The sequence below is a fragment of the Antedon mediterranea genome, chromosome 5 (genome assembly GCF_964355755.1).
Source record: "Antedon mediterranea chromosome 5, ecAntMedi1.1, whole genome shotgun sequence".
NCBI classification, from domain to species: Eukaryota; Metazoa; Echinodermata; class Crinoidea; order Comatulida; family Antedonidae; genus Antedon; species Antedon mediterranea.
This window is the reverse complement of record NC_092674.1, coordinates 29,056,300-29,071,192: the sequence shown is the minus strand read 5'-3', so window position 1 is coordinate 29,071,192 and position 14,893 is coordinate 29,056,300. Positions and strand designations below refer to the sequence as shown.

The following is a 14,893-nucleotide window of genomic DNA, read 5'->3' as shown; positions in this document are numbered from 1 at the left end:
CTGGAAGGCTGCGCCAGTGGTTGTGTTTTCTCCAGATTTTAAGAATAAAGCTCTGTCTACACTATCAAACTTCATGTGACAAACAAATGTGATGTGATCATATATGGACATGATGGTGTCATATCACTATCATATTTGGTTTGATGTTTGGAGACAGAGCTTTATGTACTGTGTCTTTTGATTTTTTTTTTCATTACAATTTTTTCAATAAACATATTTAATATTAGTACAGTATAATATGCTTATTTTTATTATTAAAATTATTGATTTTTTAAAATTTATTTTCTTTTTCCATAACAATCTGCTACAGTTAAAGGTATGACTCAGACTAAACTTGTATTTGATGTTCCTTATCTGGTTGATGTGTAAATTCTGTAGCCATATTTCTTTATTTACATAACTTTTCTCAGTCATAAAATGTTTCTCATTTATTAGTATAGTCTTGCATTCTTTATTAGAAACCATAAATTCATTTTGTAAGACTTCACTGTTACGGAAAATTAGACATGTTTGTGTAAAACATAGCAAAGGTTTCTCTCAATGCATTCCTTCATATTTATATACAGTATACTATGTTCAATACAAATCAAATATCTAATGGGATAGGTGGTTGTGTCCTACAACTGATAGGATTTGTGGCCTGGCTTTAGATGTTATAACCAGAGAGTTAGAACATGAGGTGGTACATTCAATCAGGTGCAGACTGTGTTACCTCTGGTTGGTTTAGTCTTTCAAGAAGGTTGATTAAACTAGATGGGGTGTTTTTTTACCATATTTAATGAGGGTAATCCATCCAACAATTGCTGATCATATACACAATATACTCTACATAAACCAAGTCTTATTACAAGTCTTTGAGAGTGGAGGAAAAAATCCTGACAAGTAACAGGTTAATCTTTGTATACAATTACTGACCAGCTACTGTAGGTTAAGTCCTACTCAACAATCACTTGGGCTAGCCAAAAAAAAGGTTGTCTGAACAGAGAACTAATGGTTTTTAAAAGAATAATTGTTTGTAATGCAGCTTAAATTATTTAGATAAATTCAAGCACCACTTACCATATGTTTGTTCTTCAAAATTCTGCTAATAATTCCACTAGTATACTTGCTGCACTATCACCATGTGCTCTCTGTTCCATGGCCAATGCAGTACTGAGTTGCACCAACACAAAGGAATGTTAACAAGGCTACACCTGCTTGATATGTAAATGAGCTCAACTTACAGTCACTGTGTATGTGTTTTCAGCCTTGTGAAGAATACCAATCGGAGTGTTGTTGTAATTTGAATATTTGTGTGTGTGTTAATAATGAAATAATTTCCTACAACTTGTTTAATATATATCATACACTACATCATGTATATTATCTATGGAGTTCTAAAATATCAGGCCACACCATAACATTATTGGTTCTTGAGTGTTTTTGGTTCTTAGACAGTCACCCCACTCTACCTACCTCCATCCAAATCTGTTTTCATACAACATGTTATATTCTATTTCAACTTGTACATTATTTCATCTTTTTTTCTTTTTTTTTTTAGATAACGAATAGAAGTCGATATATATGAGCAAAATATTCTACTAATTTGTAGCCTTCAGCTTGTAATTCTAATTGCAACACAGACAAATGAAAGAAATTGGAAGCTGATGAGTGAAAACATGCTTCAAGAGATCTCAATCATCCTTCTTGTCACCTCGGTGCATCTTGATCGATCAAGCAAGTTAAATTTGTGAATAACATACTTATTTGAATCAACACCACGGGCCGTTTATTGTTCAGGAGTGTTTTTAGGGGCCATTTATTCAAGGAGGAGTTTATTTTTTTGGGTGTAATATGGAAACATGTATATCAAATGAATACCCTCCTAGATATTAAACACAATTAATATTGAAAAGTGATAAAATACAGTTGTATCAAAATTCTTACCAAATTGTAGATCATGTCAATCAATGAATTCTACTTCAAATAGAAAATATTGTGTATGCATGTGCCGGGTGTTTATTCGAGGAAATAAATAAAGGCCCTGGGGCGTTTATTTGAAGGGGGGGGGGCGTTTATTTTAAAATGATGTTATATGAGGGAATAATCAAAGTGCGACGTTTATTTGAATAAACACGGTAATATAATGTTATTAAAGCAGAGATTTAACACAAAATCCTATTGACATTGACAAGTATGCTAATTTGTAATTTGCAGCCTTGCCTTATTTGAAATTAATCTGTGATTTAGTGTAGTGAAGACGTATGAATGAGATGGATGTTCAGTGTGATGTTGTTTTTGTTACTTTCATCTTGATAGATTATGAAAAATATGTGAGCAATACGTACAGTATGTTATTAACCTTGAAAATTATACAGATACTTGTATATTATTTGTAATCTAAAATCTTGCCTTATTTTACAAAATCTAAATTGTAGATAGAAATATTGTTTAAAAGAACTTAACAGTATGTTTCTGAATTGATACAAAAAAAAAAACCCCTATGTCCATCACTGATGTTGTGTGTTAATAATGTCCAAAGTATAAACTCTCAGAAATATTGAGAAATAAGAAAATTGAGCCTGTGTTTCTGAATTTATACCAAAATTAAAACAAAAACCGCTAAATTCATGATCCTATTTCACATTTCGGGATCCACCAATGATATGTGTGTTAATAATAAAAAAAATATATAAAATTTATGCATAAAAATTAAATTTAAATGCAACCATAGCATTGTATGTAGATGTAAAGTTACTAAGAATGCTTATGTGTACATACTATGAATTGTTTTATGAGATAAAAGGTAATAGACAATATCTACGATTTTCACTGTGTTTGTAAATGTCAAAGTTGGTATTTTGATGGCCTATATTGCCTCTCGCTCATTACCGTAGATGAAATTGCATTTTCAGATGAGGTTAGTATTGGAAAGTCATTAAAATCATCAATATTACCCACAAGGCAGGATGAACAAATTGCGTATCAGAAAAACTTAGTATAAACACACCTATTAGTCGCTAATTACAGTGAATTATCATATATTCTACACTGTTTGAATTAGAAAGTTTAATTATGATGTTAATGTTACATTTTATTTGACAATTTGTTTTAGCCCATGATAAAATCCTACTAATACTACTACTACTAATCCTACTACTACTAATCCTATTACTACTACTACTACTACTACTACTACAGTACTACTAATTCTACTACTACTACTACTACTACCCTGTGATTCCTCACCATACATGTTAACCAACCTGCAATGCCACAATTCACATTCATTTATCTTTATTTTTTTATCTATTTTTCCTTTTTTTTTAATATGCCATTTTAATGTCAAATAATAGTTATTTGCATTGACTATAAATTGGATTAAACAAAATTATTTACCTGAAAAAATAGTCACTGCATTGTCAGACAATATATTTTGCAGTTAAATTTAACCGTTTATTTTATCCATTTATAAGTGAATCATTATTGGTCTTCTTTCTGTTTTTCTACGGAAGTAAATAATTTTATTAAAACGGCAAAATGGCCTATTATTGAAATTATGATTTTTTTAATCTTCATTTTTTGAGGACAATACATCTTAATATATTATAATAAAACTTGAATAAAGACAAGAAATGGGAGAATTTACAGTTTATTGCATGAAAAACACATCCATAATACTTGCTTACAGTACTCTCTGATGTACTTTACTCCTTGAAATATACATATTAGATATTATTTACCCTAGAGACATTATCTTGTGATAAATTGCAATTACTGTTATCTCTCTGACGCACTGTATTTCTTAAAAATGTTAGTAATATTTCTCCTGTACCTAATGTACAAACAACAGTTTATGTAATTATGCAATAATGTTAATATCCATGGAAACACCATTTTTTATGATATAATTTTACAATTTTTTTTTATCATAAATGCATCAATTAGTTTGATGTCAATATATGTCAAAAGATATTGTATTTTTGTTCACATCTAAACGAGTTGCCTAATGGAAATGCAATTTGCTGTAGTTAATTACTCAACTGTATTGCACTTAGTTATAAAAATAATTTTTGACAATTTTATTGAAGTACTGCATTGAATGAAGGATGAATAACTACCCATTGTACATAATCGCAAGGTTATAGCCTAAGTTAACTTCACATTGCTAGAAGTAATAATAAGCATCTTGATTTAAGAGGTTTTTCAAAAAACCTAACAGTAAAATAGTGATTAAAGAAATTCTGCTAAAGCAAAATTGTTTGTCATCACATGAAACAGAAGAGTAGATGTTGGGGACGAGACTGAACAATGTCATAAAAAAGACCAAATATTTGATTAATTTTAATTGGATAGCCCCGTTTTCATTCACCAATTGCAAGGGGTAAAAGTATAAATTTAAAAATAAAAAGCGTATTTGAATGGATGCTTACAATCATTCCTAGTATGCTCGTATGGAAACAGTGAGATGTCCGAGGAGCTATATTTTCTCAACAAAGTCAGATACGTCTAATGTTTCCATTATAAGGTAATTAACAGTATAAAAATTACTCCAAATATTGAGATGGATGATTCAATTTTTTTATCTTCATGAGTAATAACTTATTTGTTGTTCTGGTTCTACTGTACTACTGTGTAAAGCTCTGTCTACACTTCACTTTTTAAAATTCGCCCACAAAGGAAATGTTGATAATGTATTCTGTCTACACTATTAGGCTTTATGTGACATCATATCATATTTGGGCATATTACTATCATATTTGGGCACACCACACATTTTTTGTCACTAATTTGATAGTGTAGATAGAGCTTATGACATTAAGTTATTAAGCCTAGGTTCTAGCATAAAATAATATCCGTCCATGATGTAAATATTAATTCATTTATTTAGTGTGTATTATATCGTTAGTGTGTATTATATATTAGTCTGTTCACATTGAACTTAAGCCTTGATATGTGTTGGTGTTATTTCCTAATTTAATTCTTTTACAGAAATGCTCCATGAATTTATATTGACGCTGAGTATTTTACTTTGCCGTGTTAAATTCAATTCACATTCCATTTTAATCGATATTTTTGACATGAATACTTTATTTAGACATTCTGATTATTTAATTTAGAAATAAAACAAAAAGAAAAAAAGTTAATACAAAATTTTCTTCGCAAAGGAAATTTTGATAATGTATTTACAGAAAAACATCAGATTGTATTATATATTATTCAGAATGTTTATTAATGTTACTATATTATTTATGATATTTTACAAACATTATCACATATCTTGAGATTATTGCATACCATGTATTGCATCACATTACACATGCTGTAGTACTGTAATATGTTACTTGATAGTATTGGGAATATATTAAATATAAGATTATTGTATGAATATTCGATTTTGACTCACTTTTTATTTGTTTGTGTGTCAGGGAGGATATGTAGTGGGTATACCAAATATGTATTGGCAATTTTACACACACATTTTCAAACAGTTCTTTCCTTTTATATATTCTAAACTGTATGTCTCAGTTATATTCATTTAAAGCAGTAGTTTTGAGTGAAGTCCAGTGGAGATTTTCAATCATTCCAATGCGATTAAAATATTGTTATATAATAAAAATATATTATATTATTTTATTGTTCCCGGCTTATCCCATTAATTGTTGTATTTGTTATGTTGTTTGTACCTGTATCTTTTATGAACACATCGTTTAAGACTGATCGTATACCACCAATGTAAGCAGTCTTTCACATCTGCTCTGGTATGGCAAATAAAATCACGTCTCACTGTTTTCTTCAAGATGCGCCGTAGTAACAGTACATGAATGTAAATATCAAAACGGAAGCATTTATTTACGTTCTAATATATTTCGACTAATTGCTGTTGATTTAAACACTCCTCTGTCGTCAGGATGTATCCAGCAAAGCCGAGATGACTTTGAATTTAGGTTGAAGAGAGCTATAATATACCAGGATATTACTGATTTAGGTCAGATAATATTTCATATATGTGTCAATTATACAATAGATTAACCAGGGATCACACTCTATGGATGGCTTGAATATGAGACATAACAGGAAAGTGTAGGCATACCACCAGGAAATGTACATGGGCGCATTTGTCGTTACTGCACAGTACAATAGGCTTAAAAGCTCTGTCTACACTATCAAACTAGTTTGACAAAAAAGTGTGATGTTCCCAAATATGGTAGTGATATGCCGAAATATGGTAGTGATATGACATCATCATGTCCATATATGGGCACATCACATTTTTTTGTCACATAAAGTTTGATAGTGAAGACCTTTACTGTACACATTTTTTCTGGAGAAGATCATACATAATATGTAAAAGTATGTCAAGGAAACATTGATCATTGTTATGTAAACATTTCATTTCAATCTGTCAACTTAATAAATATTGATATGCGTTTAAATCGCGTTCAATCAACTAGGTGGCAGATTCAAGAGGATTGTGACACACACACTCAAAACAAAATCTAGGTCTAGATTGATTATAATTACCAGAGAGCAGGCCAGAGAGATCAACAAACTGTTTGTTTAGAGGCGGAGTCCAGAACCTACGGATAATGACCCCTGGATCTCCTTGCATATGAAGAAACATGTTCAAATTTAGAATCAGAAATTTGTGAAGTGTCATAAATTTTTTCCTTTTTCTTGTTTTCTTCTGTTTCACACTCACAGTGATACACATATAACATACTGTAATACATACGGTACAGTAACATAATATAGTGTAGTATCATGATACATAGGCCTACATGAGACATACAGTAATACATTAAACAGTGAAAACAGAACATAATTTTAATATTACTCCATAAATTACATTTCTCGCCTTTATCAATTTATTCATAGATTTATCTACCTTGGTGGTGGCTCTTCCGAATCATATTAAAAAGTGAGTGAAGTACACAAAAATATAAATATGTATTATTCACCCAGGAGAATAAATTGGTACCTGGATAATTCAAGATGAATTTGTATTGCAATAATAACAAATTAAATGCAAGTATGGAGTTATAACTTCCATGGTTGAAAGTCAAATATACATTTTAATGCATTAATTCACCCAGGAGAATTAAACTGAAGGTGAATTCATTTGTACTGTGGAACAATTACATTTGGCAGATAGCTGTTTTGTTGAACACCAACCACAATTTATCAACCCACTACATATTCTGGCCAACATTTATCATAGGAAGCAGGGGGAGATACAGCATTATAGATTAGGGGTGTGGGTGGGGGCCTTAAATATTTCATAAATGATAAAAATGATAGGGTTGCACAAAAATAAAAATAGTCATTATATATTTAAAATACACGGATGTTAAATTTTAAGTTGGGGTGGGGGGAGGGGGGGTTAGGGGCCTAAAGCCCATTTTGCATTAAACATGCAATAAAAATAACAAGCAAAACATTTTACAGTAATGTAACATGTGACAAAAATGTATCACTGAATTTCTTTACTTCTGTCAAATTGAAATACAGCGCTATAGAAACATATTATAATATTAAATCTGTCAAAATGCAGTTTATATCTTCATTTCAGCTGTCGAAATAGGGGACCATTTACCATAGCTACACCCCTTGATCTTCCCTTGATACAGAGAATCGTGCGGTGAGTGTAGGGCCTACAAATTGAAGCCTACTGAAAATGTATTTTTTTCTTTTCGTTCATGGGTCTTGCGTGACAAGAAATCTCTTCCTGCAAGATCCTCTATTAATGGTATTTAATTTGTATTGTCTCATTATAAATTATCATTCTTTTTATTGTATTGTTATACCATTGATAGAAACTAATAAATGGTGAATTATATATATATATTATATACTTACTACAGAGTTGACTTATACTGTAATTTCAGATACATGGCAAAATGCTTTTACTGTACTTATGCTATTTAAATAACCAACATTGATTATTTGATTCGAAGTAGGTCCATTAGAATAGAATATAAGACAATAATTGATTCAGAAATGCCTACGTCTCTTTAGTTCAATCAATTTTGTCTTGTGTGAGAAAGTCAAGTAGTTAATGTTTTGTTCTTTTGTTCTTAAAGTGTATTCACAATAACAACCTTGTCAGAATTGGGAAAACCATTATTTCACCTAACAGACAGATCTACTATACATCTGGATGTATGTATCAATCATAAGCAGATAGAAATTATGTAGTCTTTAAAATTGTTGTTAAGCCTGGTTTCCATTAAAATCGCTACAGCGTTTCCATTAAAATCGCTACACGCGCAGATGTCGCCGACGCAATCGGGAAGACTCCCCGATTCATCGCAGTCAAATCGGCAAAGTTCAACCATGTTCAACTTTGCCGATTGTGTCGGCGATGAATCGTATACGCGTACCAAAGAATATTTAGCGCTCGCGTACTAGATCCCCGATAAATTCTAGCGTTTCCATAGAATCGCTACGCTCTGTCGTGTAGCGAATGTATGGAAACCAGGCTTTAGTCGCAACAATTTAACAGGGTTGTTATTATAGACAGGTATTGATTACCTTTAATAATAATAATAATAGTTCATTCTTATATAGCACATATAAGCAAGCTCTCAATGCACTGCACATTATTACCACAGTCATTTTTTGGATCAAACACGTATGGAAACATACACCCATAATGCAGCTAGTAATCAGAGCAAAGTTGTGTCTTGATCTAACCGGGTTCCCATTTATACACCTGGGTGGATAGAGGCAAACGTAAGTAAAGTATCTTGCCTAAGGATACAAGCAATGCGGCGAGAGGTGGATTCGAACCTCTATCTCATGATCAGTAGTCGAACGTCCAACACACTGCGCCACACGCCCTCACAAAGGGCCACCTTGTAAGATGTAGGGGGAGCCTGTCCAGACCGCAGTATTTGTTGACCTCCGACTTTTAATTTTATACTAAATTTTTTGTTAACATTTTTCGCTCTTTTACGTAGAAATTAAACTACACACCCGCATAACAAACAAACAACATACAACAAAAAACACAAAAAAGAAATCAAATATTACATTGCTTTTTATTGTTTATACAACGTAAAAGAATCAGTAAGCAACACATAACATGTAGTATAGTTCAGACGGTGATAAAAAAAGAGATCACACATTTACTACCAAGCACTGGCTACATGTTATAGCTAGACACATTTAAAGGGACATTATTAAGAGTGTTGATGACCCCAAACAGACACATTGAAAAAGAGAAATTAGGTTTTGGCCAGCCCCACAGATTGATACAAATAATAACACACATCCACAGACCTGGCGTTCAAAAGAAATCAAAGAGTTTATAATATAGAGCACCGTATTTAACCTTGACCGTAAACCCAACATCCTCTGATGAGTTGCAATAGTTCCTAGTTACGGATTTACAACCATCATGGCTTACGATTTCTAACGAGTTGCATCATTTGTGAAAATGTACTATTCCACTCAGCAACTGCTCTACTATCCTAATCCTGGTTGTATTTTTCAAAGAATTTACTAACCAATCATACTTAGAATACATAACATTACTAAATAGGCAATAGAATACAGTAGCACAACTATGGTAATAATGTACAGTCAGTTTAGGACCATTTAGGACCGCTAATAAGGGTACACATTCAGGACCAACACAAATTCTCCTAAAAGGGGTGTCTCCTGAATGGGTGTCCCAAAGGAGGGGTCTCCTGTATCTATTAGTACTTTTGTTCTCTTTATGTACTAAGAAAAAAAGACTTCTACTAGGGTTACAACCTCTAATTGAAGGTCTTTAATTGCAGTGTTTTACAGGTTTTTTTTTTATTGGAAGCAAACACATGTACTGTCGTCACCAATTAATGCACATAGTAGGTGGTAAAATAAATATATCAGACACAATGAGTTTTAAATGTTATAATATTGCTGATAAACTTTTTATTTGGTGATTAATAAAACTAATACAGTAATATGGTATAATACTAATAGGGGTATTTATAATACAAAACTATGATAGCTATAACTAAGGCTGTGTTCAGACGTAAAATTAGTTACATGTGTGGAAAACCCTTCTGAGCTAAACCAGCATTTTGTTTACACATGTAATTTGTAAATTTACCTAGCAAGGTCATATTTCATGCATCTTTTTACACTAGTAAGGTCAAATTGCTCCTTATCTTGTGGCTATGAGTGCAGTTTAAGGTGTAAATGAACAATCCACCTTACGAGTTGGGTTTTTGAAACAGCTGATTTATCTCAAAATTTACACCACACGCGACCATTACACATGTAAATTGTTATGTCCGAACGGGCTCTGGGTAACGGCAACGTGACCATGGCGGTTAATTTTACACGCGTGTCTAGGAAGTCTAACTAACCAAATAATGAAACAATTGTAAAATTACAGGGCAAAAACTACTTTAATGATGAGAAATATACTTTAAATTAAAAGAAAATATCAAAGAAGAATATGTCCGCTTGTCCTGCATAGATATACTCATGACAAATATTGCAGACATCCTTAATATAATGTCTGCATACACTTAAATATGGCAAGAGAAAAGTGACGAGAAAATACAAAAATAGATAGATAATAAACATATTCTATAATAAAGAATATATTGTAGGTTAGAGATTGATAGAAATCATTAAAACTAATAACAATTAAAATAAATTATGATTATAAAAAAAGGAACTTTTATCAGAAAGAGTTAATTCTGATGATGACCTTTAAAAAAATTATGTTTTAATCAAAAGAAGAAATTAAAAAAATAAAAATTATACTTATGGCAAGAAAAAGCAAAATTCATTTTTATCTTCTTCAATTAATAAAAAATAATATGCACCTACAGTATTATATTGTTATATTACAGTATATTTAAAAAATGACTGCAATTTCGAGAAGAGAAATGAAAAATAAATACTGGTACTGTATTATAATTGATTAATATCTGGTTTTTAAGACGGAATGGTGTTTGTTCGATTCCAGTCATACTAAACATAAATCATAAAGAAATACTGATTGATAATTAATAGTGAGCCTTCACATTGGGACAGTATACGAAGGGAGACGGTAATTTTACAGAGCATGTCAGTTGTACAATGTGTCTGCTTCTTCAATCAACGACGGTCAGACTCCACCTAGAACTAGGCTGCAGACGCAGCAAGTTCTGTATTAGCTAGGCTAGGTCGAAAGCTCACTATTATCTGGTTTAGAAGAGATTGCGTTGGTTTGATCAAGGTAATCTAACAACAGGACACTGAGCTCATTTTTGATACAGTAGGAACTCGTAACAGTCCTTTGATCTTATGTCTGGCTGCGACAAATATCAACAGTACTGTACTATGTACATATTCTCCACGGTGAGCGGTATTTATTAATGGTCGTGGAACTGATCGTGTCGCAGCCACAGATAAACCCTTTGATCTCCAGAGCTCAGCATCATGTTGTTACATTGCCTTGGTTAAATTGTCAATAAGAAATACTGTTATTGTTAGTGTAATTTAAAATATACAATTAAGATGTATACATTTATAGTAGACATTATACAGTACTTAGAAACTCTTAATTTAAAAACTGTATTATTTTAAGTAAGTCACAATTATTGAGTTGAAATTTACACTATTTACATTAGGACTATACTAATTTTTCTGCATCACAATGTTTTTGCTTTTAACATTACAAGTAAATGATGACATAACATTAACGAACATAACAGAAAGCAAGCTACTATACAAATACTACTACTAATACTGAAAAGAATGTAAAGCATTATTGCTAACAGAATGTGGAAGTCAATGGAACTCCTGACAACCCCTAATATTTTAATACTTTAATTAATATTATCAGACATTTATTCATTTACTAAATCCAGATTCATTAAATGAACTATGTCTTGATACAGGTTTCCACATGGGTAATTATGGGTGTAATTAAAAATACCTGTTATATTCAATGTCCTAATATAAAAAAATGTTTTTGATAAAAAATATAAAATTTGATTGTCCCATTTGGAAGAATAATTAAAACTGGAAAGGAATCGAAGCTGCCCGAATAATTTCTACGCATTCAGATTTTTCCCCTTTTATCTTCTGCCCTTCTAACTACATCTTCCCCGATTACTCTCCTTGAAGACTTCCTGATTTCTGACTTTCTTACTTAAAGCTTGATTTCCACTAGGACGTTAAGCAAAGAAGTAAGCACATGCAATCAATATGACTAATCACAAGCGATGGATTATGCGCTTGAACTGCCGCTTGTCATTGGTCAACTCGCTTGCGATGCTCTTGCGTCCTTACGTTGCGGCCTAATGGGAACCAACCTTTATTCTTCTGTTCTAATGATTTATAATCCCATTTACAGTTTCTCCCATACTTGACCTTTACCCTTCGACCTATTTTTGTTTCCTCAATAACACACACTAATATTAAAAACATTTAGTGGCGAACATTGGAACAGTATAAAATAGATGAAATAAAACCTGCATCTACTACTATTACATTTGAACTACATGCATGCTGCTTTTGTAATTAAGTTGTTGATATACAGTCGACACACTACCAACTGTCACTTTCAGTATATTACAATACATGCAAGTTCGTCAATATAATCAGTTATATATTCAAATGACGCAGGCATACGCATTGACTCTTCCAAATCTCTCCCATTTTAAAGTTACTGTACGTCCACACAGTATGTAAATGAAGCTGTAAGAATATTCCTATAAACCAATCATGATACCAAATCTGTTGCATTTAGTTACTGTACGTTCACACAGTATGTAAATGAAGCTGTAAGAATATTCCTATAAACCAATCATGATACCAAATCTGTTGCATTTAGTTACTGTACGTCCACACAGTATGTAAATAAAGCTGTAAGAATATTCCTATAAACCAATCATGATACCAAATCTGTTGCATTTAGTTACTGTACATCCACACAGTATGTAAATGAAGCTGTAAGAATATTCCTATAAACCAATCATGATACCAAATCTGTTGCATTTAGTTACTGTACGTTCACACAGTATGTAAATGAAGCTGTAAGAATATTCCTATAAACCAATCATGATACCAAATCTGTTGCATTTAGTTACTGTACGTCCACACAGTATGTAAATGAAGCTGTAAGAATATTCCTATAAACCAATCATGATACCAAATCTGTAGCATTTAGTTACTGTACGTCCACACAGTATGTAAATGAAGCTGTAAGAATATTCCTATAAACCAATCATGATACCAAATCTGTTGCATTTAGTTACTGTACGTTCACACAGTATGTAAATGAAGCTGTAAGAATATTCCTATAAACCAATCATGATACCAAATCTGTTGCATTTAGTTACTGTACGTCCACACAGTATGTAAATGAAGCTGTAAGAATATTCCTATAAACCAATCATGATACCAAATCTGTTGCATTTAGTTACTGTACGTCCACACAGTATGTAAATGAAGCTGTAAGAATATTCCTATAAACCAATCATGATACCAAATCTGTTGCATTTAGTTACTGTACGTCCACACAGTATGTAAATGAAGCTGTAAGAATATTCCTATACCAATCATGATACCAAATCTGTCGCATTTAGTTACTGTACTGTACGTCCACACAGTATATAAATGATGTCATAAGAATATTCCTACTTTATAAACCCATTATGATACTTAGAGATCATAAAATACTTAAGTGTGGATTGCATTGATTTCACAGTGGTAGATTGTCTGCTTTATCAATGAACTGCATTAATAGCTCATAACACACAGACATGAATCCACTGTAATAATAAGCTACTGTACTGGTCACAAAATCATGTCAACGAAGAGAATATTTTAAGCCTCAGAAAAATATCTTAAAAAAATAATAATTTATGCAATAACTTGCATCAATGAACAACAGTATAGAAAAGACCAGCGAAATGAAAATACAACTTAAGATGCGGATAACGTGAAAACAAACGCGTACCAGCAAGGCGGTAACGTTCTAAAAACGGCGTTGCTAAACTACCGTTGAACGATACATTTGGCGTCCATTCCGGATGATGAAAGGTGATGTTATGTGGTTTAGACCAGCGGGCAAACACGGCCTTTTCTGTGATGAATAGATGTCCGCTGGTAAGCCGTATCTCGCTACGTTTATAGTAGTTACACTCAGTACGAAAGTTAAGATCGTAATAATGATAGGGCACTTGTTCATTTGGATGTTTACTGAAAGAACAAACAAAATAATTATTTAAATGTATAACACATCCTTGCGATATGATTGGTTAATTTTGTATCACAAAAGTTCAGTTAGTTTTACTATTACGAAAAATAAAAGTGATAATGAATAGTACTAATGCCATGCAAGGTTATTTGCTGGTCAGCGTTTGAAAATTAACGTTATGTTCTACTTTGTGAAAAAAAGAAATTTAGAGTGATGTCTTTTTTTAAACGGCCTGCTGTAGCATCCCAGGCATTTGAAAATTGAATAAATTGATTAATTTTTTTAATTCATTGTTGAGAGCATAAACATTCATTAATATATTTATATATTAATATTTGTGTACATTTATTACTTTATGAAAATGATTGCAATATTAATGAAGACACGCTAATGTAATTAGATAGGACACCAAGCAACATTAATGTATGCATACTACTTAACATTCTAGTGTATTTTATACATTCAACTATTTCAATACCGGACTCTGAAAAAATCTTAATATTTCCCATTTTTAATATTCCCCATTATATTATTATTATTATTTTTAATATTTTCCCATTTTTAATATTTCTCATTTTAAACAACCAATGTATGTAAAAGATCCAAAATCTGTTTTTTTATGTACATTTTGGTGTTTTTTTACTAAATGTTTTTATCTATATACACCTTTTTCAATATTTTATCAATTGTACATCACATGCAATTTAATTTTACTACTGC

The 14,893-nt window shown here is 31.7% G+C and overlaps 1 protein-coding gene across 2 annotated transcripts in view; it reads right to left on the bottom strand.

Moving 5' to 3' along the window:
- Positions 1–10,668: 10,668 nt before the first annotated feature.
- The window catches only part of LOC140050295 (alpha-N-acetyl-neuraminyl-2,3-beta-galactosyl-1,3-N-acetyl-galactosaminide alpha-2,6-sialyltransferase-like), a 40,031-nt gene continuing 35,806 nt past the window's right edge, over positions 10,669–14,893 (bottom strand). For both annotated transcript variants that reach the window (XM_072095419.1, XM_072095418.1), the window contains exon 6: positions 10,669–14,175. In XM_072095419.1, coding sequence (XP_071951520.1) covers positions 13,854–14,175 — 322 coding nt within the window. In that variant the 3' untranslated portion in view covers positions 10,669–13,853. The remainder of the gene's footprint in view (positions 14,176–14,893) is intronic.